Source organism: Symphalangus syndactylus, chromosome 24 (assembly GCF_028878055.3).
Source record: "Symphalangus syndactylus isolate Jambi chromosome 24, NHGRI_mSymSyn1-v2.1_pri, whole genome shotgun sequence".
In the NCBI taxonomy this organism is placed as follows: Eukaryota; Metazoa; Chordata; class Mammalia; order Primates; family Hylobatidae; genus Symphalangus; species Symphalangus syndactylus.
Genome location: NC_072446.2, coordinates 38396947 through 38422648, shown reverse-complemented (window position 1 = coordinate 38422648; position 25702 = coordinate 38396947). Strand labels below are relative to the sequence as shown.

Below are 25702 nucleotides of genomic sequence, written 5' to 3'. Positions count from 1 at the left end.
AGATACAAAAAAAGGAAAATGGGGGCATAAACAGCAGTTGGGTTCATCGTGGCAGTTCAGCCAGTGTGTGGGTTGAGGGAAAGCACCCTCTATTGCTTTACCCACCATCCTCCACTGTTTTAGCCAAGGTGTTTGACAACACTTGGCCTGTACTTTAAGGGTCACAGTGATTAAAAACAACACAGTCAAGACATTTGGGTCTGAGCGACTGCTCCTGGGCTGCTTAGTACGAAGTCTGGCAACAAGAAAGCGAGGAGCAGCGTGTATGCCCTTATCCTCAGCAAGTGAGAACAAGGCAGATTACAGCACAGACACAGAAGATGGCCTTCTCCCATGTGCCAGTGGAGAATCCCCTTCCAGCCAAATCCTCAGGAAGCAGAGCACCACACAAGCAGCATTTCTTGGTTTCTCATGGTCATATTCAAAAGCGACTTTTACATCAGAAAATAGAAAAGCATCTGTGGTGGGTCTTTTTCAAACCCAGAACACAAGTTGGCTAGGAAAACGGAAAGCTTCCTCTGGCATCCGTTTGGACTCCTCTTCTTGGAGGAGTTTCCTGAACTGCACACATACCGCTTCCTCACCAACAGAGATGCTCAACTAGGATCTTTCTTTGTGTGCCAGTTACAAGACACATTTACAGGCTATGTTTCTAAGACCTCTTAGTGGCCAACGAGGAAGGAGGGTACCTAGCACCTTGTATTCCCTCATGTGGTAACAGCTGGGGGAGGACTTGGCGGTGAGGTAGTAGCAACCATCCTCACATGGAAAAGAACTCAAATCTATAGAGTCATTCCCTGGACACTGAAAACAGGCAATCCTCCTAAAAGTCTCAAGGTCCCACTACACTCGCGTGGGAGGCCGTGTCTACTTTAACTATGTATCTCAAGAGAAGCAGAGAAGAGAAATGGCTGCCCAGATGAAACACATGCCATTGTCCATTTTCTCAGTCAGAGCCCGGCACACACTGTTTTATATGGTTGGTTTCTTGCTGATTTCACCAAGCACATTTATAGAAAAGAAAACTGAAGGACAAACCAAATTGAAAGAATCACTGTTATAATAACTTTAATTTATCTTGCATTTTACAGAAGTCTATGAACGATTTTAAAAAAGCACCTCCTTACCCCATATCATGTTTCTCTGACAGGTGTTAAAGTAGGCAATGAGTATGTCAACAGCTTGAGCATCAGCGTCTTGCAAGGACTTCAGACCAACCAACCACTCGCCAAATCTTGGCAGCTTTTTTCTTGTTTTTAATACAACGGTATATCCACTCTGATGGCAAACCTGTCCAGCCACATCTCCACAACAAGCTTTGCAAAATCAGTGATTAGCAAATTAGTTAGCTTTGGCACGGAGCTGTGCTCGCTTGCCCGTGACAGCCTGGAAGCCGGTTTTGATACTGGCAACAGAACATCTAGAATGACAAGTTTCGCACTGTAGGAAATAGAGTCGCGTGTCCTTCTGCAGGATTGTGTCCGGTGATCGGCATGTGTGACAAGTGACATATTCCTCTGCAAATAAAGCAACACACAGAATTAGCTGGTGGCCGCAGTGAGGTAGAGAAGTTTCTGCCTTCTTAAATACATCTACAAAGAACTCCACAAGCCCAGGCTGATAAATTTACCTGGGCACCCAGACCAGGGAAGCTCAGCTATTCGAGGGGTAAGAAAACACAAGCTGTCTACTGTGGCACTTCCGGCACTAAACATGGGCTGATACTCAATGCCCCAGGATTCAAGGAAGCCTGCCAGCTTGCTTATTCTCGTTTCTGTCTAGAGGAGAGCCACTCAAACATGTTAACAGACATGCCAATTTTAAATAACTAGGAATAAAAGGGGCCAAGGCCAGGCCTGAATCACAGGCAAGTTTCCCTGACTTGGCCTTTAGCCCTACAATCAACCAGCAGCTTCAATCAGCTGGGCTTTCTTTAAAAATCCAAATCCTTCTCTATACCCCTAGTTAGTAGTCAAGAGCCACCTCCCTTTCACTATCATTTTGTCTCTGATCTTTTTAAGGCCAGCTTTTCCCAGCTCACTGCAATCAAATGGCTCTTCCTACAACACTGCAGCCTGATGAGAACATTTCAGGGTGATCAAATGAAATTAATTACACACTTACTGATATATCTTCTCAAGACATTTTCTATCTGTTTCTGTTGGAATCTTCCTTTGATTACAAGTTGGTTATTACCATCTATAGAACCACTATGAAAGAAAACAAAAATATCTCCATTATTATTGTTTTTTCCTAAAGGAATCAAATTCCAGCACCTTTAAAATTTAAAATATATTCAGTAGCATAGGATAAACTCTAGGACTGGTGCTATACTACTTGGTTTCCCAAAATTATTTATGAGACAGGTCTCACTCTGTCACCCAGACGGGAGTGCAGTGGTGTGATCATGGCTCACTGCACCTTCAATCTCCCAGGCTCAAGCAATCCTCCCACCTAAGCCTACTAGGACTACAGGCACTCCCCACTGTGCCCTGCTAATTTTTTTTTTTTTTTTTGGTAGAGATGGAGGAGTCTCCCTATGTTGCCCAGGCTGGTCTCAAACTACTGGACTCAAGTGATCCTCCCACTATGGCCTCCCAAACTGCTGGGATTACAGGTGTAGGCCACCACGCCCAGCCTCAAAATTTATTTTTAATTAAATAGTTTGCGTCTAATGATGTACCCATACAACATCAAATCCAATTAACTCCAGTGATAACAATCAGATTTATAATTGATTTTAAGTCTAAAACAAACTGATTCCTTCATTGTGTGTGACAGTCCATCCAACAAAGGAAAAAATCTTTTACTGCATCATACCATGTACAAAGCAAGGCAAAGGAGAGAGCTAGAAATATAAAAACATGAAAGGGGCTACATTTGTTTTTTAAAATTCTAAGCACCAAATATTTTGATTCAGGCATGGTTAAAAGTATAGTTGATAAAAATATACTAAAATTGATTGTGGTAGCAGTTATACATATTAATTTTAATGTGATCATATGAAAAACCATTGAGGCCAGGTGTGGTGGCTCACACCTGTAATCCCAGCACTTTGGGAGGCCGAGGTGAGTTGATCACCAGCCTGACCAATATGGTGAAACCCCGTCTCTACTACAAATACAAAAAAATTAGCCAGGCATGGTGGTGTGCGCCTATAGTCCCAGCTACTGGGGAGGCTGAGACAGGAGAATTGCTTGAACCTGGGAGGCAGAGGTTGCAGTGAGCCAAGATCTGCGCCACTGCACTCCAGCCTGGGCGACAGAGCACGACTCAATCTCAAAAAAAAAAACCCATTGGATTGTATATTTTATTTTATTTTATTTTTTATTTATTTATTTTTTTCAGACGGAGTCTCACTCTGTCGCCCAGACTGGAGTGCAGTGGCGCAGTCTCGGCTCACTGCAAGCTCCGCCTCCCGGGTTCACACCATTCTCCTGCCTCAGCCTCTCCGAGTAGCTGGGACTACAGGCGCCCGCCACCACGCCCGGCTAATTTTTTGTATTTTTAGTAGAGATGGGGTTTCACTGTGGTCTCGATCTCCTGACCTCGTGATCCGCCCGCCTCGGCCTCCCAAAGTGCTGGGATTACAAGCGTGAGCCACCGTGCCCGGCCTATTTTATTTTTATATATATATTTTGGGGGCGGTGTCCAAGGGTGGAGGTTTAATAGGCAAAAGAAAGAGAAAGAATAGCTCTCTCTCTCTTGCAAGAGAGACGGACGTCCGAGTGGGACTCCCCTGGATTATATACTTTAAATTTGTAAGCTGTTATCTCAATAAAGCTGTTTCAAGAAAAAAAAGGATAGTTGACTCACAAGCCACAAACTGTCAATGGTACTTAATGATAAACTGTTTGATAGGAACTGTTGGCAGGCACTTTTGAGAAAGCAAAGCTCTAGGCTAGATATTATCATTCATTCAAAATTATAAGTCATAAAGTGAAACAACAAAATTCAGTCAGGCAGGGTTAAATTTCCTCCTCCACAGATTGTAACCCTTAATCTCCAGGCTACAGTGATTCCAATGCTTGATGCAGAAATTCTTTTTCATTCACTGTCAAAATAAATGGAATTTTCTCAAAAACCCATTTAACCCACTGACCATAAGTTTACTGGCCACAACTTGTTATAATAGTTTATCCCACCTCTAAAAATCTCTAGATTATTCTAACAATAGAAAAAACAACGTTAGCTTTTGCTCCTTCATTAGTTTGTGCAAGTTACAAATAAACAACGATGGTAACAAATTTATATTTAAAGCACTCCAGGCGCAGTGGCTCACGCCTGTAATCCCAGCACTTTGGGAGGCTGAGGCGGGCGGATCACAAGGTCAGGAGATCGAGACCATCCTGGCTAACACGGTGAAACCCTGTCTCTACTAAAAATACAAAAAATTAGCCAGGCGTGGTGGCGGGCGCCTGTAGTCCCAGCTACTCGACAGGCTGAGGCAGGAGAATGGCGTGAACCCGGAAGGCAGGCTTGCAGTAAGCCAAGATCGGGCCACTGCATTCCAGCCTGGGTGACAGAGCGAGACTGTCGTAAAAAAAAAAAAAAACCACCCACAATTCTTCTACAACAGAGCCTACGTATCCACCACGGTCAAGTAAATTACTCCTTAACCCCACACCAAGTGTAGCAAATCCCAACAGTTTAAAGACAGTAGGAAGAGAACACCTTAATTATCTCTGTACTGCCAGTGAGGCACAGGTGTCAAGCCTGTGAGGTGATCAAGCTGCAGGGACAGATAGACCTGATTGTATCTATCTTGACTGTGCCACTAACTAGCTATGTGACCAACTACAATTTCACTTTACTGAACCTGTTTCCAAATGTGAAGATAGGAATATTACTTTCTACTTCATAGAACTATTGTGAAGATTAATTGAGATGGCACCCAAAAAAGCACTTGGCACACAAGAGGTGCTCAATATGCATTAGTCATCATCATGACCTACTCTACATTACTTATTTTTAAAGGAACATTAGGCTTCCAGATAGTAGTCAAACTTATTGGCATGGGCTCTGTGAGATCTTGGCTTTCCTGTATGGGAATGACTTGCTCAGTGCCTTCAAAAGGTTAGCCCTGAAGACAGGTAAGTACCTATTTCATCACAGATCCCTGTGTCAATGGTTTCTCCAGTGCCACTCATCAATTTACTAGCTGTATTTCTTCAACAGCCTGTTACCAATTTAGGAAAAAAAGGTCTGACTTTAAGAAAACTGATTCCTCTAAAAATCTAATATTTGCTCCATAAAAAGACTCAAGAGTTTCAATTAGTAACAGGAAAGTCTAAACATGGCAGTTCTGTGGTCCCCTCGTTGGTACACCAGCAGGCCTGTTCAGATGTCAACTCTGTGCCCTATTCCTAAGCAGCCAAGCTCTCCCACAGAAATGAAGTGATTTCACTCCTCCACTGGCCTAAAAGTTTCTCTAATAATCAGGTGAATGTTTTCTCTAAGTGTGTTACATATACCTTTTCAAGAAAGATTCTTATGAAATGTCCAGCAGTACTGTATGTAAATGTATATAGTTTCTTACCTTGTACCCAATTCAGCCAACAAAAATGCAAGGAGATGTTTGGGCTGACGATGTAATCTAAAAAGAAAATCAAAATATATAAACCTTATCTCTCATGGAAATCTCACCAAACTTCTAAAAAATCTGTTCATTGTTTTGATCTGTGATTATTTAGCTATTAGGTAAATTTCACTGCATCGTTTATTTAAACTTCGAAATAAAGATACAGTATATGACACCACTTTTTTTTATTGTTAAGAGACAGGGTCTTGTTGTATTGCCCAGGCTGGAGTGCACTGATGTTCATAGCTCACTGTAACCTCAAACTCCTGAGCTCAAGCCATCCTCCCATCTCAGCCTCCCAAGTAGCTAGGACTACAGGTGTGTGCCACCATGCCTGTCTAATTCTTTAGTTTCTGTGTAGAGATGGGGTCTCACTATGTTGCCCAGACTGGTATGGAACTCATGGCCTCAAATGATCCTCCTGTCTCAGCTTCCCAAAGTGCCAGGATTACAGGTATGAGCTGAGCCAGATACCACTTGTTTACACTTCAATGCCCATAAGACCATATTACATTTTGTGACTACATACATATGAGTAAGCATCTAGAAACAAGGATGGAAAACATAAACACTGACTTTAGAGAATAACAACTTCCTCTGGGAAGGAAAAGGGGGCCAGGAAAAGATACAAAGGTGGCCTTAATTATAACTATAAAACCACCTTTTTTCTTTTGTTTTTGAGACTGTCATAAAATAGCATAAAATCTTCTTTTTAAAGAAGTAAAAAAAATCTGAAGCAAATGTGTCAAAAGTTCAACACATACCAAACCTAGGTGATGGATACTTGGATGTTATCAAACAGGCTAATAAATATATATATGTTAATCCATATATATTTCCTGTTTAAAATTTTCATTAAAAGAAAGTGTATGTCTAGAAGGGTTCCATGGTAGCATAACAGAAAAATGGAAACATCTTAAATATTCACCAACTAGAGGAGTGGTTAAATAAATCCATTCAAGGGTGTATTCTACTTTTAGAAATCTCAATATAAAAAAAAAAAAATGTACACACACATATAAAATAAAAAACAAATATAGAGCAATGCCATTCAATATTTTCATTTTTTAAATCTATACTGTGGCACTGTTTGAACTTGTTCCAACAAGCAGGTGCTAACTACAACAATTTTTAAGCTATTTTTCCCCAAAATGCAATGGGTGAGAACTGGTAAAGATATAATAAAATAGGTAAGCTCCTACATTGCTAGCGGGAGTATGAACTGGCACGACCTTGCTAGAAAGCAATGTGCTAATGTTTGCCATAAAAATATCCATTCCTTTTAACTCAGCAATTTCATCTTGCCTTAAGATTCTATTCTGAGCTACTGCAAAGATACATGTATAAAGATGTTCGGTGAAGTTTTGCCTCTGATAATAAAAACCTGGGAGCAGCCATGTCCAACTTATGGAACTCTTAAAATATGTTGTGTAGCTATTTAAAACACTTATTCAGACTAATGACATGAGTAAAACTTTCACAATATATTGAGAAAAAGGTTAAAAACCAGTATGATAGCAATTTATTTTTAAAATATGTACATAAAACTGGCTAAACATAAAAATATTAAACTATGATAAGTTATCTACCTCTTTTTTTTTTTTGAGACAGTCTCACACTATTGCCTAGGCTGTAGTGCAATGGCACAATCTCAGCTCACTGCAACCTCTGCCTCCCAGGTTCAACCGATTCTCCTGCCTCAGCCTCCTGCGTAGCTGGGATTACAGGCACGTGCCACCACGCCTGGCTTATTTTTTGTATTTTTTAGTAGAGAGGGGTTTCACTATGTTGGCCAGCCTAGTCTTGAACTCCTGACCTTGTGATCCACCCACCTCGGCCTCCCAAAGTGGTGGGATTACAGGCGTGAGCTACCGCGCCCAGCAGTTATCTACCTCTTAATGGTGGACTTTGCAGATGATTTTCCATTTTCTTTAGCTAAAGAAAGGGAGCCTTTCCACTCCCTGGGCTCCAAGTCTCCTGTGTGAGGACTACATTGAGCCTCCTCACTCTTCAGTACATCTAGTTAGGATCCATCCTCAGTGGGTCAGCATGAGTTGATTTCTCTCACCTCTGAATGCACTAATAAAACAAGCCCTCCTGGCCGGGCACGGTGGCTCACACCTGTAATCCCAGCACTTGGGAGGCTGAGGCGGGCACATCACGAGGTCAGGAGATCGAGACCATCCTGGCTAAAACGGTGAAATGCCGTCTCTACTAAAAATACAAAAAATTAGCCGGGTGTGGTGGCGGGCGCCTGTAGTCCCAGCTACTCGAGAGGCTGAGGCAGGAGAATGGTGTGAACCCGGGGAGGCAGAGCTTGCAGTGAGCCGAGATTGCGCTGCTGCACTCCAGCCTGGGCGAGAGAGCGAGACTCCGTCTCAAAAAAAAAAAAAACAAGCCCTCCTGGGCAACACAGCAAGACCACGTTTCTACAAAAAAAAAAAAAAATTTTTTTCTTTAATTGGTCAGGCACGGTGGTGTGCACCTGTAGTCTCAGCTACTTAGCAGGCTGAGGCAGGAGAACTGCTGAAGCCCAGGAGATTGAGGCTGCAGTGAGCCATGACCACTCCACTGCATTCCAGCCTGGGCGACAAAGCAAGACCGTATCTTTAATAAAATAAAATAGCCCTGAGACTTATGAATTGAAGAAAATGACAGGCTTGAACTGTGAACTCCCTCAACCCCTACACCTGTGTATTCTTTCCATCTATAATAAAGTCGACAATAAGGACATTTAACATTCTTAAAACTGCAATGAGAATCTGGTATTTGGGATGAAGGTACTCCATTAACCAACTTACAGTTTACAGATATCTGTAAAGTTGACAAAAGAAGTTTTCTTGGTTCCTACTCGGACGACCTGTGGAGGTTTCATGACAAATTTCCTTTTCTCCCCAGCAACCATATCTGGATTCTTTTCCCTCATGATGTTGAACACTCGATTCAGCAGCTATAAAAATAAAGTGGTATTCATGAATACACTTAGTAACTGCAGGGGTATAAAGTTCCCCTTTGAGTCACGTTGCTTAACAGCAAATACTTCACTTCTGATTAAATATACACATGCATAACTACAAGTCTGGGAGCTCCTTGAGGGCAGAGGTTCATCCCCAATCAGCATTTGGTTCATTATAGATGCTCAGCAACTCCTTGTCCAAAGTGAAATGAATGAATGAACAACTACTCATTCTGTTGTTTCTATGGGAAAGTACATGATACATGGAAAAGTAAGATTCAGGAAAGCCCAAACTAAAAAACTCCAGACTACCCTGGCCCTAAATTAGCTACTCTCACCACCGCCCTCCTAATTCCTAGAGGGCTGCATGCCCTCAGCAGTCCACAAATTCAGGTGGGGACAGTGAGTAGTACTACAATGACTGCTGCACTCTGGGCAGGCTGCCCCACGGGTGCGCACCAGGAGTTGCTGTGCACTGGCTGTGTGACTTCTGCATCTGTTCCACCATCAGTCATTACTTCAATGGCCCTTCCAAGAAGATTTATCTTGCTCTTCTTTGAGCACTAGTGAATAGCTTAGCCCCTTTTCACAACAGATTTTGTCTTACCTCCTCATATGTGTAGTCTCTTTCTGAGCCTGCCCAAGCAGGGCCTGTCTGATTACTGAATGAGATACCATCATCTTTTTTGTTGTCTTCATCTTCTAGAGCTACAGATAAAAAAGATTTTAAGAATGAGGGGTGGGCCCTACTACAATACAAAAGTGGGGGTGGGTCTAGAGAAATGAAAAGTTTCAAAGACATTTGTCTTCCCTTCCACAGCTGCATTCACAACAGCCTTAAGCATAAAGAAACCAAAGTTCACAACCCTTTTCCTTAGAAACAGGGATGTTATGACTTTCAAAAGGCCCTTAATAGAGACCTCTCTAATTAGGAGTCGATAACATACTGAAATGTTTCTTAATTTAACAAACCGAAGATAAAATAATGCATTGGAATAATTAGAGGAAGAAGAGTCCAACTGTTTTCAGCACTTAAGAAACATCAACATCCATAAAACTCATCTACTGACAGAAGTTCTCTAAAGACCCTATAGCACTGAGAAACTAATAAAACTGTAAACAGAACTTTAAAAAAAAAATTTTTATTAAAAAATCGGGGCCGGGCGCTGTGGCTCACGCCTGTAATCCCCAGCACTTTGGGAGGCCGAGGCGGGCGGATCACCTGAGGTTGGGAGTTCGAGACCTGCCTGACCAACATGGAGAAACCCCCATCTCTACTAAACATACAAAATTAGCCAGGAGTGGTGGCGAATGCCTATAATCCCAGCTACTCGGGAGGCTGAGGCGGGAGAATTGCTTGAACCCAGTAGGCGGAGGTTGCGGTGAGCCAAGATCGTGCCATTGCACTCCAGCTTGGGCGACAAGAGTGAGAGTCCGTCTCAAAAAAAAAAAAAAAAAAAATCGGTTATAGTAATTTTCCCAAGCCTGAATCAGTATGTTTTTAATGTAATCCCAGTTGACAAATTCTTTAACTGCCATTATCAAGCCAGACACTGTTTCCTTTCAGCTTCCATTATTAGGCAGTAGAAATAAAGGGCAAGAAAAAAATTTTAAAAGCACCCCCCACCCCCATCAAGGAGACCAGGGCCAAAGGCTTGAGTAACCTCTAAATGTGCTGCTGAGTCCTCAGCATTACCTTCATCTTTCTCTAGTATTTCATCCTCATCTGGGAACTTAACATTCTTCTTTTTCTTCTTTTTATTGCCAAGCATAATGTCAAGGTCATCCTCTGGTTCAGTTGGTTCTTGAACATCACTTTCAATCTTAAGATCCTAAGAAAGTGAGATGAGTCTGAACATTTGATACTGGGACTATTCTTTTTTATTTATTTTATTACATTTTCTGTTGAGATGAGGTCTGGCTTTGTTGCTCAGGCTAGTCTCAAACTCCTGGCCTCAAGAGATCCTCCTGCCCTGGCCTCCCAAAATGCTGGGATTACAGGCATGAGCCACCACACCCAGCCTGTTCTTTTTTAAAAATGACGTGGGCTGACATTATTTTGGCAGGGGAAAAAGATCACATATTCAAAATTGAAGTTACAGATAAGAAACGCCTGTCAGAGAGGGACCAAACTGGCTCACAGAGACTCTGCCATTTGAATTGTGAATTCTTCAAGACACTTGTGGGATCTTTCCCCCTCATCCATCTCTTTATTCTTCAGCCTTGTTTCCAAACCAGGCTACTGTCAGAATCACAGCAGAGGCCAGGCGCCGTGGCTCACGCCTATAATCCCAGCACTTTGGGACATCGAGGCAGGTGGATCCCTGAGGTCAGGAGTTCAAGACCATCCTGGCCAACATGGTAAAACCCCATCTCTACTAAAGATACAAAAATTAGCTGGGTGTGGTGGCGGGCACCTGTAATCCCAGCTACTTGAGAGGAATCGCTTGAACCCAGGAAGCAGAGGTTGCAGTGAGTTGAGATCGTGCCACTACACTCCAGCCTGGGCAACAAGAGGGAAACTGTCTCAAAAAAAAAAAAAAAAAAAGAATCACTTGAGAAAATTTAAAAGTTTAAATCGGATTGACGATCTTCAGCAGGAACAGGGTTCAGGAGTATTTTAAAGAAGTTTTTAAGTGATTTTGATATAGTCATTGGGAAAGATTTTTCCGGGTGACACCAAGTATGTCTTTTTCCACATCAACCCTCCAATGCCAATTAGGTGTCCTCCAATTTAATTCAGACACACACTATCCAGAGTTATCATCAGATTTCACAGGTTTAAGGGCTCAGTTCCTCAAGACTGCCTTCACTTCAGATGCTAGTCACCACGTATTGGGTCCCCATGCTGCCTGCTTCTCTGTCCAACATGGCTATAAACTCGGAAGTTCCCACATTCGCCACCAAGAGTCAATAATTTGCCAAAACGACTCATAGAACTTAGGAAAGTACTTACTACTGCCAATTTATTATAAAGGATACAACTCACAAACAGCCAAACATAAGCAATGCATAGGACAAGGTATGGGGGTGGGAGCTGAGGGGTGGCAAGAAAGGCAGGCGTGGAGCTGCCATGCCAGGGACACCACCCTCCTAGCACCTTGCTGTGCTCACCAGCATGTTAGCTCTCCGAACCCATGTCTAGGGGTTTCATTACAAAGGCATGACCAACTGATTACATTATTTATTTTTTATTATTATTATTATTTTGAGACGGAGTCTCACTCTGTAACCCAGGCTGGAGTGCAGTGGCATGATCTTGGCTTACTGCAACCTCCGCCTCTCGGGTTCAAGTGGTTCTTCTACCTCAGCCTCCTGAGTAGCTGGGACTAGAGGCACATGCCACCACACCTAGCTAATTTTTGTATTTTTAGTAGAAACGGGGTTTTACCATACTGGCCAGGCTGGTCTCAAACTCCTGACCTCAGGTGATCCACCTGCCCAGGCCTCCCAAAGTGCTGGGATTATAGGTGTGAGCCGCTGCACCCGGCCAACTGAGTACATTATTAACCACTGGTGACTGAGCTCAATCTCCAGACCTTCCCTCTCTGGAGGTGGCAAGAGGACCACTGAAAGTTCCGACCCTCTAAAATCATAGCTTTGTCCTTCTGGTGACCAGCCCCCATCCTAAAGCTATCTAGGGATCCCCAGATAAGGGATCCCTGCTCCCTTACTCATTAATTAATATCTATTTTGTGTGTGCCTACATCTTGAACTGGGACAATGGCTACAGTCATTTCAGAAATCTCATTACCATACCAAAGACCCTGTTATCACTTTGGAGATTCCAAGGATTTTAGCAGTTGTGAGCCAAGAACATAAAGAACAAATATTTATTTTTTATTATACCAGTCAGCCTGGCACCAGTCTGTGGCGTGGTCTTTGGGCATCACTCCAATAGATGACATTATCAAAGAGGGAAAGGCAGAAGCCATGGGGAATTAGGATCAAGTGATAGAATGGAATGGAAACAAAGTAAAGCTTGACCCCAAGATTAGTTGCCAGAGGCATGGATGTAAACAGGGCATATTAAAACCTAGAAATGAGTCATAAACATCCCAGAAGGGCAGAAAAGGCCAGTCTCAGTTTCCAGCTTTCTGATTTCTCCTTCCTTCTACCAGCTTATCCAGCTCCCTATCCTGAACTGTGCTGTCAACCTTACTCATTAATTAATATCGATTTTGTGTGTGCCTACATCCTGAACTGGGACAATGGCTACAGTCATTTCAGAAATCTTACCAGCAGAAAAGTTGGAATAGCTGGGAGTAAATAAAGCTCAGATTCGGGATCCCAAATCCAGCTGTGTAGTCTTAGTGCCACATGTGGCTATCAAGACCAATCTGCCAGCCGGGCGCAGTGGCTCACACCTGTCATCCCAGCACTTTGGGAGGCTAAGGCAGGCAGATCACCTGAGATCGGGAGTTTGAGACCAGCCTGGCCAACATGGTGAAACCCCCCTCTACTAAAAATACAAAAATTAGCCTGGCATGGTGGCGGGTGCCTGTAAACCCAGCTATTCGGGAGGCTGAGGGACGCCTGAGCCCAGGAGATGGAGGGTGCAGTGAACCGAGATCGCGCCACTGCACTCCAGCCTGGGCGACAGAGTGAGACTTTGTCTCAAAAAAATAAATAAATAAATCTGCCCATGGTATTAGCTACATACCATACAAACAGGACACCAGATACTCACTCACCTAGTCTCTAAGTCAATAAATAAGAACTTAGAAATGCGGAATATAAGTTAGCATATACTAGCCAACTTCTAGTGCTATACTATTATTATTTTATCCCAGTAAGATCTACTTCCATGACACCAAGACACAGCAGAAGGTGGAGAATGGCAAAAAGAATTTTTTTTTTTTTTTTGAGACAGAGTCTCGCTCTGTCGCCCAGGCTGGAGTGCAGTGGCACTATCTCAGCTTACCGCAACCTCTACCTGCTGGGTTCAAGCGATTCTCCTGCCTCAGCCTCCTAAGTAGCTGGGACTACAGGTGTGCACCACCACACCCAGCTAATTTTTGTATTTTTAGTAGAAATGGGGTTTCACCATGTTGGCCAGATTGGTCTTGAACTCCTGACCTCAGGTGATCTGCCCACCTCAGCCTCCCAAAGTGCTGGGATTACAGGCGTGAGACAGCACGCCCAGTCTGCAAAGGATTTTTCAAGGCTTTTCAAAAGCCCTTCGATGGTCTGAAAATTCAGGTGGGAGAGTAGCCCAGGATCTCAAAAACCCTTCAAGTGAATGTCCATGCCTTGCCTGATGACCGGGATACCTCTAACATCCTCTTATGTTATGACTTCAAAAACAGTATTCCAGCACTTATTTAGAGCTAATCTCCCAATAAAAGCTACTGGAGGAATCAACCAACAAAGCCTTGTTAACCAAAACTTTCTATAGCACATCTCTACGTGTCGCCCTGTTACCCAGGATATTTAAATCCCATTTCTCATTATAATCTAAGCATTTTTCTCAATTTCCCTATAGTAGAAGGAAAAGAGAATCCCCAAACAGGGAGAGAACAAGATGAATCCAGATAAAACCAGCTTGTTCTCAAGGATTCTCAATTATCCTTGAACCAAAATATCTCTGCAAACAGGAAAAATATCTTACTCATTTCAGTACTCTAGCAATTACCACACAATGCTTCAAATGCTTGACTTGCTGTAATCACTCATACTTATTTACTGAATTAACTGTCATAAAATTATGACATTATTTCTAAAACTCAATGAATTACTGTATACATTTCCTGCTACATGTGGGATATACTTTATTCACTTGAGTTTGAGCAAACAAACTACTTATCAAAGAAAATTTTGAGTAGAGGGCACGAGATATTTGGTGTATGTTTGCTGTTGTGTGTGCGTGTACTCTATGTGAGTGAGTGTGTGTACTGCTATTATCTTGGGTTTTAGAAATAGATGTGTGGATTCTGCTAAAGTGATTCCTAGGCAGGGTCTTTAAAATGGTAACTCTAGGGAGGAAAACAGATCTTCAGCTCCTTCCACTTTCATCCATCCACCCACCCTCCCTCCTATTCACCTTCCTGCCCACCTGTTACTCCCTGTCCAAAAGAATTTTGAGATATTTGTACTAGAAATCAACTCAGTAATAAGACTCACAGGGTCTCAAGTATCCACAAGATCAGAGAACTCCGTAAAACTAGCCTGAGTGCTCTGGTTTGCCTACAGGCCACATTGTCATCAGCTACCAACCACCACTGTGGTTCATTCTTTGCTGCTTAGAGGTACATGTATGAATTTGTGTATATTCAATATCTTACCAAAAGTTTAAGAAACCAAAGGAATATTTGCTCAAAAGGATTTCTCACTCGTAGAAATAGTTCTCCACAGCCAAAAAAAAATCTCAGTATAGTTAAGGACAAGGGACATTTTGTGATCATCTTAATGGCACACAATACAACATGTAAGACCTAAGTTTAAATTCCTTGAACCACAATCCCTTTAAGATACCTAGTCAGACACACTCCCAAGAAAATGACGCTACCACTGGCAATTAAGTGCTAATCACAAAAGCAAACAAAGCTAGTAAGAGATGAGTCAGAGGGAAACATCAGCCATTAGCAACCTTACAAGAGGTCAAATTTTACCTTCAACAAGAAAGCAATACTACCTTTACACCTTCTTCAGCTTCATCAATATCAAATATCTTTTTAGTTTTTTTCTTCTTTTTCTTTTGATTAAAGAAGTTCAAGTCATCTAGATCATCAGAAGCATCTAGAAAGACCAAGGCATAATTATTAACAACTAAAAGGCAAAGCATCAAATTATGAGTTACACAAACATAGTTCAGCAATTAATCAAGTCACCAGAAAACATTGACTGAGTATTAATTAGTCCCTCCACAATCACAAAAGTTATGGTTCTTTTTTTTTTTTTGAGATGGAGTCTTGCTCTGTCGCCTAGGCTGGAGTGCAGTGGCGCAATCTCGGCTCACTGCAACCTCTGCCTCCCAGGTTCAAGCGGTTCTCCTGCCTCAGCCTCCCGAGTAGCTAGGACTACACGCATGTGCCACCATGCCCAGCTAATTTTTTGTATTTTTTTAAGTAGAGACAGGGCTTCACCACGTTAGCCAGGATGGTCTTGCTCTCCTGACTTCATGACCTGCCTGCCTCAGCCTCCCAAAGTGCTGGGATTACAGGCATGAGCCACCGCGCCCGGCCACAAAAGTTATGGTTCTGAAAAACGAAATGGTAGGTCATCTCAAAGATCTATAGGAAAAATCTGGTTAGGGGACCATGTTGAGAATATTTACTTAGTAATCTGACCATATCACTCTTCATCGTTCCCAAGACAAAGTCAGAGCTCTAACACAATTTCCAACTCTCCAACTTTATCTCCCACTTCTGCTTCTTGCCGTCCTCACTTCCTCACTTCAATCCCTGGTTCTAACCCTACTAACCTACTTTCAGTTCCTAGTGCAATGTACGTGAGGTCTCTCACCTCCAAACCTTCCCATGGGTCCTCTTACCTCCATCTCGCAGGATCTTGGTTAAATTACTTCCACCAAAGCCTTCTCTAAGCTTATCCATCTTTCCCCACAACTGGGTTAGGTATCCCCAGAGTGCTTGGATAGTATCTTCTGCTTACCCCAACTGAGGTACTTATTACCAGCTTGCTTATCTATCTCCCTACTCAATACTAAGAGTCTATGCCTTGTTCACCTAAATTCTACTGTCTAGCTCAACATTTTATTGAATCAATGAATCATCAAAAGGCCTAACAAATTATTCACATTCATTAAAATAAGGCTGTGCAGTAAATACTAGTTATCAGTGAAATTTTACCTACCATTAATGAGTAATAATAGGTTCTGTTCAACAAGTTTTCCATTTGACCTGCCATGTTATAAACTAGAAATATTTTAGGATCCCTCTGCTACAAGGTTTTTCAAGAAACTATTTACAAATCCATTTTATCTTATTACGACAGGAATGAGTTACTTTCCAAGTTTGTTTTAAACATGTAGAAGACACTTAGCACAGGGCAGATGCTCAGTGAATGTCAGTTTTCTCTATCCTGGCACAGTGTTATATTCAACAGACACAAATAATGTTTATAGAATCATTTCTCTCTAATAGTCAAATTATGTCTATGTTATAGCACAGGGGTAAGTAACTAAAGCTGTTGTCTAACCCCAAATACTTTAGGCTATAATTTTAATCTCTCATATACATTTTCAGACTTGCTAAGACACAAAACTGCCTATCTTAGTACTATTTCTTTCTGCCCACATTCAAATACAACTACCATTAAAAAGTCAGAGAAAAGACCTGATGGGTTAAACTGGGAAACCAGCTCTGGAACGGCAAGGTTTCATCATCTTTGCAACTTGTGAATTAAATGGGAATGTCCCTGCGACAAGCCTATCAGAAATCTAAAAAGGTCCACTGCATACAGACCACTGATGGCCTTGACTTCACTGGAACAGCCTTGTCAGGCTGAGAGGTCGCTGCATATACAAAAGCCAAAACGCTCATAGAACCAGGGCTTCTAGGACAACAGTAACTCTCTCACATCAACCACTCACCTTTTTTCCTAGTGTCCTCTTCATCAACTTCCAAATCTTTGTCCTCAGTTGGCTCTGGCTCCACTTCTTTTGTTTCTGAAGGCTGGGTTTCCTCTGTTTGGGTATCCCCTTCCTCATCTAACATAAAAGGCTTCTTCTTCTTCTTTTTCTTCTTGCTCATAGTAGGATCAAAAATCATCTGTTTAAAAGACAAAAAACAAAAAGGGACCCAATGATTGTTTTTAATGATGCTCACATTCCAAATATGCCTTATCCTCAAAAGGCATACTCTTAAAAGAGTATGTGATACATTAAATCACCAAAGGGGAGTTTACCAAAAAATCAAATAAATTGTCCACCCAACCTTCTTGTTACTCTTAAATCAGGGGAATTGAAACATGTACACATCTTTCAATTTGTAAGGTATCACAGATACTTCACTTTCAGTTTCATGAGCAAATCTGGACGTTTGAATGAATCATGGAATTTAGGGAAGGGACTCTGGCAACAATCTATGCTATTGCCCCTCACTTTATAGATATAGGAAAACAATACCTCAGCAGGGTGTAAATTTTTTTGTATTGTTTTTTCTTTGAGACAGGGTCTCACTGTCGCCCAGGATGGAGTGCAGTGGCATGATCACAGCTTACTGCAACCTCAACCTTCTGGACTAAAGTGATCCTACCATCTTAGCTGCCTAAGTAGCTGGGACCACAAGCATGTGCTACCATGCCCAGCTAATTATTTTGTAGAGACGGGGTCTCCCTCTGTTGTCCCAGGTGGTCACAAACTGCCAGGCGCAAACAATCCTCCCACCTCGGCCACACAAAGCAATGGAATTACAAGTGTAAGCCACCGCACCTGGCCAGGGGTATCAATGTTTTATTCAAGGTTGGTAACTTGGGGCTGCTACACAGAGACTTGAGAGACTTTTGACCTGATTAAAAAAACAAACTTTTTTTTAACTACAAATCTTCAAGGAAATCCATCAGCAACTCTTCATATAGCAAATCTCTGAGTAAGAGAAACCTCTATAAAACATTTCACTCTGCTTTTTGTTTAACATTAAAGGTTTTTTTTTTTTTTTTTTAAATGAAACAGGGTCTGGCTCTGCTGCCCAGGTTGGAGTGCAGTGGCATGATCTCAGCTGAATCCAACCTTGACCTCCCAGACTCACACCATCCTCCCACCTCAATTTCCTGAGTAGCTGGAATCACAGGAGTGCACCACCACACCCAGCTATTTTTTGTATTTTTAGTATTGATGGGATTTCACCATGCTCCCCAAGCTGGTCTCGAACTCCTGGGCTCAAATGATCCACCAGCTTCAGCCTCCCAGTGTTAGGATTACAGGTGTGAGGACCATGCCTTGCCCCAAAATTCTCTTATTTTTATCTAAATGTCCACTATAGAATAGGTGAAAAACTAATTTATAATTTGTAGACTATCTGCTTGCACTGATCACTTGAAGAAAGGTTATCTAGACATAAGAGTTTAAACAACATACAGGGCAGACACTTGATAGAGTAGAAAGTGCAGGAGGCCGGGCGTGGTGGCTCACGCCTGTAATCCCAGTACTTTGGGAGGCCGAGGCGGGTGGATCACGAGGTCAGGAGATCAAGACCATCCTGGCTAACATGGTAAAACCCCGTCTCTACTAAAAATATTAAAAATTAGCAGAAGGTGGCAGGTGCCTGTAGTCCTAGCTACTCGGGAGGCTGAGGCAGGAGAATGGTGTGAACCCGGGCGATAGAGCTTGCAGTGAGCCAAGATCGTGCCACTGCACTCCAGCCTGGGTGACAGAGCAAGACTCGGTCTCGGAAAAAAAAGAAAAAGAAAAAAAGAAAGTGCAGGGTCTTAAAGTCAAATAGAACCTGATTCAAATCCCAAGTATTTTTTTTCCTGAACCCCTTACCAATCTCTCTCCATATTCTATTAATACCATGCTTAAATTCAGCATTTTGCCTAGTGATCTGCTGTGGACAGCGCAATAGTAAAGTGTTTAAAAGCACAAGTCTGGAGCCCATCTGACTCGATTCAAATTCTGACTCTGGCTTGTACCTGTGTTATTCCACGGCTCATCTGTAAAATGGAAACAAGTGGCAGAATGACAACAAACCACACAAGGTTACTAGGAGGGTTAAAGATGTAAATGTAAAACACTTGCCATAGTGCCTGGCACATAAGTACTCGATAAATATTAGTAATTGTAATTTATACAATACTTTACCATTCACAAAGCATTGTTTTCTCTTGATTCCTATCACTGAAATTTCATCAACTCAGGTGCTCTAATTTCCCAAACATATAAAACACTCAAATGCTTCCCAAAATTGATTCTAACATAAACTTATTTATGTCCCAAGATCATTAATGAAACTAGACTGAAACCAAGCTACAGACTGTAATAAGGTAATATAGTTACTGTCCTTGCCCAGTAGAGAAGTATGGTATTTGCAAAGCATTTTCAAAGTTAGTCTTTTCTCCCTTAACAAGGATCCAATTGTATAAATAATTAAATCTGAAATGCAGTCAGTCTGAAGAACATTATCTGGCCAACTTAAAGAAGTGTCCCTACCAAGATAGAAGAGCAAAGAGGAAAGAGTCCCCCACTGCTGACCCACTATTGAGCCCTGGGTCACCCTGCAAGGAGTACAGCAATAATACAGGGAAGTAGCTACATTTCATCTTCATTCTAGAAATAGGGAGACTTGGCAAAAAGACAGACAAAACTCTAGACACTATAAATTTAGTTCTAGAAGGGATTACAATCCATTTATTGCATTTTTTCAAGCATCAAGTTCCCTAGAATATTAATTGCCTTTTAATCATTATTCATCAAGACAGACTAAAGATGGAAAGGATCCTGATATCACTAGAAGACAGCCTCACAAGTGCCTTTTTATCCCCTGAAAAACCTTATGGTCTACAGCTAAACAGTTTGGTTGTAGCCTTGTAAAGGATAATAAACATGCAGGAATCATAAACTGAAATAATTAACATCTCTCTCAATTACTGTCTGGATACTTTACATACTCATTGCCTTATTTTATTCATACCATCCTGCAAAGTACAGTTTACAAATAAGGACCAGGGATCCCTAAGCAGCACCCAAAGCAGACCTCCCCAGAGAATGAGGCCATGTTATTAGTCTTGACTAAAATCATGGCTTTTTAAGACTTTCATCTCTAGCTTCCAAATTATAGGCTGACTACACTCCAAATTGGTTTTCTTTTATGAGACTAGTTTGGATTTGAAAAGCAAATAGCTGTTGACAGTGCACTTATGGAAAACTACAGATCACGTGAGTTATATTTTAGGTTCACCACAAAGCCTTCAAAAGCATAAATTTTCTATTTTCAACTTCTCACGTTTGGTTGGAGAGGGCAAAGAAAAGGTATACCAGCTAAAATTACGCTGAAATGCTCATCAAATTAGAAGCCTCTTCTCATAGATCATACCTTACCCAAGAAATCAACTTTATAGTCATACTATACCCAGAAGCAGGTGTGAGTCACAAAAGAACCCACAGAGAAGCAAGACATTGATCTAAAAGTTCCTTCCAAAGGTGACCAGAACAAATGCTAAGTGCTGCCACTCTGTGTGATAGGATTGTGGGATTTTTTTTTTTTTAGGGACGGGAGTCTCACTTTGTTGCCCAGGCTGAAATGTAGTGACTACTCTCAATTGTAATTATAGTGCACTGCAGCCTCGAACTCCTGGCCTCAGCCTCCTGAGTAGCTGAGACTACATGTGAATGCCACCACGCCTGGCTTAGATTCTGCTGTTTTTCTTTGTATTCTTTTGTGTTTCATAAACTTCACACAACACACATCCCATTTTGAATCAAAAACTTTTTTTTTTTAATTTAAAGCTTCTTTTTGCAAAAACACCTTACCAAATTTTATGAAAACCCAATGTTCTGACTCCTTGTGAATGGGACCTAGTAGTAAGCAGGCAAGTATTAAATATTGAAGGTGCTTTTAACAAATGGTCTGAAAAATACCGAATGCCTATTGATTAGGGGATTTTTCTTTTCCCTTACCAGGTAGCAGCCATATTTCTAGGATTCTGCTTTTTAAAGATCATGGTTCCATGTTGGGAGACTGAGGCAGGAAGACTGTTTGAGGCCAGGAGTTCAAGACTAGCTTGGGCAACAAAGCAAGACCTCATTTCTACAAAAATTAAAAAATTAGTGGGTGCAAGAGCACGTGCGTGTAGTCCCAGCTACTTTCGAGGCTGAGGCAGGAGGATCCCCTGAGCCCAGGTGAGAGGCCGCAGTGACCTATGATTGTGCCACCGCACTCCAGCCTGGGAAACAAGAGCGAGACCCTGTCTCTAAAAAAAGCAAAACAAACAAACAAACAAACAAAAATCATAGTTCTACTCCGTTGAAAATGGTTATGTTCTGGCGAGTTTTTGGCTTAATTACCAGGTTTAAAAATAAATGTGTGCAGTTTATTTCAATTATACATAAAAAAAAACACCAAAAACAGAAGGCTGGGCATGGTGGTTCACGCTTGTAATCCTAGCACTTCAGGAAGCTGAGGCAGGCGAATCAGAAGGTCAGGAGTTCAAGACCAATATAGTGAAACTCCGTCTCTACTAAAAATACAAAAAAAAAAAAAAAAAATTAGCTGGGCATGGTGGCGGGCGCCTGTAATCCCAGCTACTCGGGAGGCTGAGGCAGGAGAATTGCTTGAACCCAGGAGGCGGAGGTTGCGGTGAGCCGAGATCACGCCACTGCACTCCAGCCCAGCGACAGTGTGAAATTCCATCTCAAAAAAAAAAAAAAGAAAAAAACAGAAATATGAATAAAACAGAAAATTACTTTTTAATAGTAGCCTCTTTAATTGTCTAGCCTGACCACCAGGCAGGATTACTTCCACTCTGGGAAAGTCCTTGGCAGTTTATAAATCATTTTCAAGTAGAGTTTCACCTGATCCTCACAAGTCTGTACAGTAGCCAGTAGCCAAAGGAATGGCCTAAAAATACTTACCTAGTCAACAGCACTACAGGAACCAGGCCCTATACCCTATTCTTCATACCTCTCTCTACTCCTAACTTCTACCTGGCAGAATGGAAGCCAAAGAACAGGGTTCTAGTCCTACTAACTTTCTGCATGATCTTGGACAAGTTAATCTCCCTCGGCCCTGGTTTCCTGTAAAATGCAGTTGGACTGGCACCCCTAAGTGGCCAAACTAATACTTTATTGGCTTCCAAAGTCCTATGCCGAAATGCTGGTTCTACCATCTTTGCTTCACAAAATTCTGTTCATCCAGTAGTAATGCATTCATATTCCACTTCTTTCAAAACCTAATCCCACTGCTAAAAATGATCCCTCTAGCCCTCCAAGTCACTATGTTGATGGTCCTATTTCTACCTTCTGTGTCAACTAGTTGACCCATACACAGAATAACACCCCATGGAATCTTGCACACTTAAGTACTCTATTTGCCAAAGGTTATGAGAAGTTTGAAAATTGAGTAGAAACAAAACAAGGGTGAAACACTGCCACTCTCAGAACTTTTGAAATACAGCAGCCTAGAGCAATGTCTATAACCGCCAAGGACCATATACAAACTTTCAGTTTCTCTAAGCCATTAAGATCCTAGTCAACCTGGAATTCCACTGGTTCAGCCACTTAGTATTTGATCACGGGCATTATACAACTCTGTAACACTCAAATTTTTCATCTCTAAAATGGGCACAACAATAGACCTATTTTACAGGACTGTGAGAACCAAGTAAGAGACTGGAATCCCGTCCAGAATACATTCCAAATTCCTTAACTTCGTCTTCACAGCCCTCCATGAACTAGTCATTACCTGCTTGGCAAGTGTTCACCCCTTAACGCTAACCAAACTGGAGATTATTCTACTTCCTGTGAGCACATTTACTGGCCTTTCTCGACTATTCCTTTGCCCTTGTGATCAAGGCTTCCTATTGCCTGAGGAAATTCTCAACACCTTACGGGGCCTTCCCCCAATGTTAAGCAATACCTACTGGGAGTACTTAACATCAACTTCATTTTAAGTCGTTAGATGTTATATCAACTAGGATAAATCTGAGGGAAAGGGATTTGAGGAAATTCACTGAGATCCAAGTACCACGGTAGAAAAAGATACAGCCAACTTCACAGCCCGGACTTCCCGCTCACGTTGCTGGTAGCCCTCTGTTAAGGGAAGCTCGGGGGCTCGCCCGGAAACTTTCCGGGAAGGTCAGTCACTTCCTGAGGCTGCAGAATCTTTTTCTCTCGTTCTAACCCCATCACCCCCTCGTCTTTTTAAAAAACAATGCTAGGAAGGCAAACAAGGGCGGGATACCGGCCCCGACAAGACAGCCTAGAAAGTTTTAACGAGGGCGTTATACCAAGCCAAGAGAGGCTCGTCGCGGCACCCCTGGCACCCAGTGAGGCGAGCTGGGGCGGCAGTGCCCAGCAGAAAGGAATGCAGGGATCGCTAGCCCCAGTCTCGTTCGGGGTTATTAAGCGGGCATTCGAGCCCCTTCCGGGAGGGCGACTCAACGTGTGCTCTCCATTCCGGAAACGCCAAACACGGCAGGGGCGCCGCCGCCCTGAGGAAAGCGGGCTGCGGCCAAGCCTGCGGATCCGGAGTCCTTGCCGGCTCTACCGCTCCGGGCCGCCTAGGCGCGGCTGCCCCACATGGCGGCGGCCGGCTGCTAGGCCGCAGGCCCGTTCTCCCACACTGGAGTGGGTTCGGCTTCTCGCCTCAATCCTTAGCCCTAACGCGGGGCTCAGATCCTCACCTCGTCCCCAGACATGGCTGCGGCTCGAGTGGGCTCGCCACGGACGGGATGTCAGACGGGTCAGCCCCAGGCCCCGGCGGTAGCGCTGCCCCTGCCGATACCTCTCCCACCACCGCACTAGGCTCTTGCATCAGCGAAAGGGAACTACACCCCGCCCTCTCCTCCAAGCGTTGGAAATGCGCCTGCGCAGAGCTCGCCAAGGCGCAGGCGCACAGAAGAGCCAACCTAGCGCGCTTCGTGTGGCGCGAGTTACCAGGCGACGCGGCGTCGCCAGGCATGCCGGGACTTGCAGTCCACTTATAAGAGGGTTGTGCTTGCTCTGTAGCCGCCCAGCAACCTGTGCGCGGCGTCTGAGCGAGCTGCAGCCGGAAGAAGATTCGGTTGTTGATATTGCCTCAGCCTTTTGGAGCGTTCTTTTGCGCTGCTTTTAGAGTGAATTGGGGTCCCTTCCTCCTGGGTTAGGGTAGTAGGTTAGACACTGAGTCATATGAACCCGCTGGACCTTTAGTTTCCCACATGACCCCGGGGCGTCATGCTGTTTGAGAAATTCTGAGTTGGAGCTAGAGGCGCTCACCTCGCTAAGGGTTTTTACTTCGTAAGAAATTTGACGGCTGGTTTTCTGCTTGGGAGGTCAGAAACCGAAGTATCTTCCCGCTCTTCTCCCAGGAGAGATAACATCTCCTGAGGAGAAACAACCACGCAAGAGGCAGCTATCGGGAAGCCTCAAAATACTTGTTTATGAAATCTTATTGAACGCTCTGGGTGCGCCACGCAATTTCGCTTGAGACCTAACAACAGCAGCGACCCTTTAGGGAGCTCTCACTGCGGCAGTGTCCTCCAGCCAAAGACCATCGAGAACACTCCTGTAGTTGGACAAAGTGGGGTTTATGGTCTTGCAAGTAGGGCAGTACGCCGTGGGAAACACCGGGACGTCTTGCGAAGAGGGTGTTGGAAAGAATTTACAGGGTTTGGGCAGGGTTTAAGGAAGCAGAGCTTCTCTCTGGATTAGATGCAGTCAGGAGGTGGGGGTAATTCTATGGTTGGGTAATTTAATAATTTTTTTTTTTTTTTTTGAGACTCGTTCTGTTGCCCAGGCTGGAGTGCAGTGGCGCGATCTCGGTTCACTGCAAGCTCTGCCTCCCGAATTCAAGCGATTCTCCTGCCTCAGCCTCCCGAGTAGCTGGAATTACAGGCGTGAGCCACCACGCCTGGCCTATAATTCTTACATAATAAGAAAGTAGAACTGGCCGGGCGTGGTGGCTCACGCCTATAATCCCAGCACTTTGGGAGGCCAAGGCGGGCGGATCACCTGAGGTCAGGAGTTCAAGACCAACCTGGCCAACATGGCGAAACCTTGTCCCTCCTAAAAATACAGAAATTTGCCGCGTGTAGTGGTAGGCGCCCATAATCTCAGCTACTCTGGAGACTGAGGCAGGAGAATCGCTTGAATTCGGGAGGCAGAGGTTGCAGTGAACCGAGTTTGCGCCACTGCACTCCAGCCTGGGCGACAGAGTGAAACTCTGTCTCAAAAAGAAGAGAAAGAAAGAAAGCAGGAGGGAGGGAGGGAGGGAAGGAAGGAGGGAAAGAGGGAAGGTAGAACTAAGCAAGGCTAAAGCTGCAATTGGTAAAAAAAAAAAAAAAAAAAAAAAAAAAAAGCTCTGCCTCCCGAATTCAAGCGATTCTCCTGCCTCAGCCTCCCGAGTAGCTGGAATTACAGGCGTGAGCCACCACGCCCAGCCTATAATTCTTACATAATAGGAAAGTAGAACTGGCCTGGCGCGGTGGCTCACGCCTGTAATCCCAGCACTTTGAGACGCCTAGGCGGGTGAATCAGGAGATCAAGAGATCGAGACCATCCTCGCCAACAT

At 43.2% G+C, this 25702-nt stretch overlaps 1 protein-coding gene across 5 annotated transcripts; it reads right to left on the bottom strand.

The window, feature by feature from the left end:
* Window positions 1-1042: 1042 nt before the first annotated feature.
* On the bottom strand, window positions 1043-24068 carry EIF2S2 (eukaryotic translation initiation factor 2 subunit beta). 5 transcript variants are annotated; one of them, XM_055265930.2, is made up of 9 exons: window positions 23835-24068; window positions 17089-17266; window positions 15172-15275; window positions 10234-10369; window positions 9145-9245; window positions 8383-8531; window positions 5540-5596; window positions 2125-2210; window positions 1043-1517 (listed from the first exon to the last, which is right to left on the bottom strand). In XM_055265930.2, the coding sequence occupies exons 1-9, from the start codon at window positions 23847-23849 to the stop codon at window positions 1342-1344; spliced, it is 1002 nt and encodes a 333-aa protein (XP_055121905.1). In that variant the 5' UTR covers window positions 23850-24068; the 3' UTR covers window positions 1043-1341. The 5 variants fall into 5 exon arrangements, with proteins under 5 accessions (XP_055121905.1, XP_055121906.1, XP_063489871.1 ...); XM_055265931.2 differs by having other exon boundaries at window positions 10234-10360; window positions 23835-24006; XM_063633801.1 differs by having other exon boundaries at window positions 17089-17342; window positions 23775-23998.
* Window positions 24069-25702: the final 1634 nt, after the last annotated feature.